The sequence below is a fragment of the Elephantulus edwardii genome, unplaced genomic scaffold (assembly GCF_000299155.1).
Source record: "Elephantulus edwardii isolate Elephantulus edwardi_28Jun2011 unplaced genomic scaffold, EleEdw1.0 scaffold00093, whole genome shotgun sequence".
Lineage (NCBI taxonomy): Eukaryota > Metazoa > Chordata > Mammalia > Macroscelidea > Macroscelididae > Elephantulus > Elephantulus edwardii.
Window position 1 is genome coordinate 2,846,193 of NW_006399843.1, and position 4,604 is coordinate 2,850,796.

General features: G+C 43.8%; 1 protein-coding gene across 1 annotated transcript in view; it reads right to left on the bottom strand.

Annotated features, from left to right (window-relative positions):
• Positions 1 to 4,604, bottom strand: part of PLET1 (placenta expressed transcript 1) — a 17,812-nt gene that overhangs the window by 2,546 nt on the left and 10,662 nt on the right. Inside the window, exon 3 of the mRNA XM_006890866.1 lies at positions 3,769 to 3,830. Coding sequence (XP_006890928.1) covers positions 3,769 to 3,830 — 62 coding nt within the window. The remainder of the gene's footprint in view (positions 1 to 3,768; positions 3,831 to 4,604) is intronic.

The window sequence follows — 4,604 nt, forward strand, 5'->3', positions numbered from 1 at the left end:
GAGTTCGGCCCTTTTGATTTTCTGACTCCAACTCCTTGTACATTTCATTGTAATATTTTACTTTGTCATCCTGCGCTGCCTTTTGAAATCTTCTATTCAACTCTTTGGTATCTTGAGTTCTTCCTTATGCTTTGGGTTCTCTGCACTCCAGTGCAATTTTCAGAGTCTCTTTTGACATCCACTTTGGTCTTCTCTTTCTCTTCTGTCTTTTCAATGACTGTTTGCACTCTTCCTGGATGTTACCCTTGATATCCTCCCACAACTCATCTGGTCTTCACTCATTAGTGTTCAAGGCCTCAAACCTGTTCCTGAGATGATTCTGAAATTCTGGGTGGATAGACTCAAAGGCATATTTTGGTTCCGTGGACTTGGTTTCATTTTCCTCAGCTTCAGCTTGAACTTGTGTATGAATAGTTGAACTGCCATCTCCACTTCATAGGGAGGAGAGAGATGCTCATCCAAACTCAAAATCTCTTTCTGTTGTGTTCAAGCTTCAGAAACCCACTTCTAGGCTCTACGGTCTTTTTCACATGGGGAGATCTGTCCAGGTATTGGTTCTCTGAGCCCAGCTTGCTTGGCTAGTAGAGAAGACCAACCCTGTAGCCGTGGGAGGATACCTAAGCCTGGAAATCCTGGAGTTGACATGTGGTTGTTGTTAGTTGCTGTTGACTTTGATTCTGACTCACGGTGACCCCATATCTGCAGAGTAGAGCTATTCCAGAGCGTCTTGTAGGCTGTGAACTTTCAGAAGCAGATGGCCAGCTCCTACTGGAGAAGGATCTCAAGAATAGCTTACTAGCCAAGCTTTCAGATAGTGAATAGCAGGTAATCATTTGTACTACCTAGGGAAGTTGTGAGCTAATATGGGGAAGACTATTGTAAGAAGAGAGGGAACTCTGGTGACCTAGTGGTAAGGATTTGCATTGCCAACCCAAAGGGCACATGGTTCGAATCCACCAGCTACTCCATGGGAGGAAGATGGGCAGTCTCCTTCCATGTGATTTACAGCCTCTGAAAACCCACTAAAGGTCAGCTAGGGGTCAGTCTCAGCTCTACGGTACATAACAACATCAGGAAGAGACAATGGGAGCCTGGTGGCATAGTGGTTAAGGGCCTGACTGCCAACCGGTTAGTCAAATGCACCACAGCGCCACAGGTGAAAGGTGGGCCAGTCTAGTTTCATAAAGATTGCATTCTGGGAAACCTTAGGGTAGATCTTATAGGATCACTGAGTCCTAATTGTCTATATGACACCAGATATGAGTAAGAGGCAGGAGAGAAGGCCAAGGCCCACGAGCTAAATGGGCTGCTGAATTTTTCTGCCAGCTTGCAGTGTGCCTTTCAGTTCTGTGGCACAGTCTGAGTTTATTTGGCTTTTCCCCAGGACACAAACTGCTGAGCCAGAAAGTCCGATTACTTTTTTTATAAATTGGTTTTTATCAGCATAGGACTTAGAAGTAAGGAGAGAATAGAAGTAATGCAAAAAAATTAACTCTCAGGGCTGCTAACTGAAAGGCTGGTGGTTTTTGTGTCTGAGAGGTACCTTGAAAGAAAGGCCTGGTGACTTACATCTGAGCACTCAGCTGTGGAAACCCTTCTAGAGCACAGTTCTACTCTGACACATATGGGATCACCATGAGTCGGATCTGACGTCTCATCAACTTGCAAGGAGCTAGTGGGTCTTCATTAGACACAAACAGCTTTCTAAGCATTTACATGAGTGTTCATTAAAACAATGTCCTTGAGGAAAAAAAAATACCATCCAAGTCTTTTCACAGAGGAGAAACCGCCACAGGAACAGTTACGATTCTCCTGTAACAGTGCCATTAGGCATAATTACTTAAAAATTTGTTGTTGAAAATAGATATCTTGTTTGAATACATTTTGCAATGCATGGTTGATTGGAAAATGGATCTCACATTAGATGTACATCAGTGTTTGGGGCTCCTGAAGACTTGTTATCTGGACCAGGAGAATGACTAATGTTTCTTGCTCTTAGTAGGGCCTTGTATTCTAAAAAGCCACTGAAAAAATTCTCTTTAACTCAAGGAAACAATTCAGTCCAAAGGACTAATGAACCATGCAGAGCACAGCCTCTGTTAGGCTGAGACTAGAAGTGGGTGGCGCTCGGCTATTGTTACTGACTCTACTCACTGGGATCTTAATAGAAGGTCCTGCGTGGAGTGCAAAGAAGATATAGAACAAAACCACTTATTTCTCTGATAGATAGACTGGTGAAATCCTTAGGCAGTGGCCCTTGTTGTGTTGTCATTAGGTGCTGCTGAATCATGTAAGACTCCTAGCTGCACTGTAAACAACAGATCTGAACTCTGTTTCAACCTGCGCCATCCTTATCTCTGACACACTTGAAGCCTTTGCTGCAGTCATCGTATCAACCCATCATGCTGACAGGCTTCCTTTGTTTTGCTAACCCTTCACCTTTCTGAGCACGATGTCTCTCTCAAAGGAATAACCTATCCTAGAAACATACCCATAATGTGTATGATGGAACTTTGCCATCCTTGCATCAAAGGATCACTCTGGTTGCACTTTCTCCAAGACATACCTGTTGGCAGTCCGTGGAATATTCAGTACTCTTCAACACCATGCCTCAAAGGCTTTGCTTATTCTTCCATCAACTTTCTCCATTGGCCAGCTCTTTGATGCATAACAGGTTATTGGAAAAACCATGGCCTGAATCAGGCACACCTTGCTATTTAAACTGACATGATTGCTATTCAGGACTTTAGAGATGTCCCTAAGAGCTGAGTTACCCAAAGCTATACATCTCCTGATCTCCTGACTGCTGGCACCAAGGTTTTTGATTGTAGATCCAAGTATGATGAAATTGTTGACAGTTTCAACCTTTTCTCCATCCAACAAGATATTGCCTATTGGCCCAGTGGTGAGATTTTGTTTTCCTGATGTTGAGATGTAATCTATAATGAAGGCTGCATACACCTTGACCTTCTGCAGCAAGCATCTCAGGTACTCCTCACTTTGAGCAAGCAAGATTGTGTCATTTACTTAACACATGTTGTTGAAGAGTCTTCTTCCAATCATAATGCCACATTCTTTTTCACAGAGTCTAGCTTCTCAAACTATTTGCTCAGCATACAGATTGAAAGATAGGGAGAAAGGATGCAGCCCTGATGCACATCTTTCTTGAACATGAAACTGAATCACTACACAGGCCTATACAGTGGACAGCAGCATTCTTGAGGAACACAGTTCTCAGAGTAATGAAATGAACGAGACTGAAAGACTAGCATTTGCTCCAAAGCGAAGTTCTGAAGGCAGAAATTAGCAAGAAAGAAAGGTGAGTGGGATTGAGGGACTCAGGGAAGAAGTGGAAAGGTATGCCATTGCATTGAAGGGGTTGCTGCTCAAGTCTAAAAAAAAGAAAAAAAAGTATGCATTGTTGAAGGGGAAACTTATTTACTCTGTGGACTTTCACCTAAACCACAATAAAATGTTGGCATGAGTCTTGCTCATGGCAAAGTCCTGTGTTACAAGGTAGAACTGCTCCGTGGGGTTTTCTTGTCTTGTCTTTGTGAAACCAGTTCACCAAGCCTTTCTTCCAGGGTACCACTGGTTGAGTTCAAATGACAACCTGTCAGTTAGTAGATGGGTACAAACTATGACATCAAGGGGCCTCAATACATGATTAGAAGATCCATTTTCCACCCTTATCACCTGCAGGGTAATTTTCCATGCTGATGGAGTTACCTCCAGATATGCAACTCTTTAAGAATGAGGAGAACTTACCGGATTCATTCAGTGTCAGAGAAGCGTACATAGCATTTGTATTTGCACGAACAGTGATGGCTCTGTAAGGGGTGATTGAAAAGAGACAATGGTAAGGATCTCATCTGGGGGACTCCCAAGTGCAGCTCAGATTTTGACAAGGATGCCTTCCCTGAGGATCCCAACCTCTAGTTCTTTCTGCTTTCTCACTCTACTGTACAATTAGTAGAGGATTAAACATCGGTCCGTTTATACTGTCTTGACTGCAATCACTCCTCCCTCAGCCCCCCATGATCAGGCTACCTCCTGCATCTCCCATCCCCAACTTTGTTCAGGCCAGGCCTTCTGCTGGTGAAGCCTGTCCCTCTCACATCTGCCCAGAGACTCAATGGTAATAAGAATACAAGGTCTTTTCTCCCTGTTGTCACAACCTTGATAAATCTTCATTAAAGAGCCACACACGTTACTGCATTGACTTGCTGAGAATCATCTTTTCCTACTGAAGAGTTAGCACTTAGAGAGCAGTCCTTTTTGTTTATGGTCCCAGCTTTTAGCACAACAGCCGGCACCTTGTTGTTGTGTACCATCGAATCAGAACCAATCCATAGCTGACCCTTCAGTGGGTTTTCAGAGACAGTAAACCACGTGGAAGAAGACTGCCCATCTTTCTCCCTCAGAGCAGCTGGTGGATTTGAATCGCATACCTTTGGCTTGGCAGCACAGATCCTTATCACTAAACCACCAGAGTTCTCTTTGACACATAGTTGTTGTTATGTGCCGTCGAGTCGTTTTCGACTCATAGCGACCCTATGCACAACAGCCCTAAACCCTGCTCTATCTTGCGCCAACCGCACTGC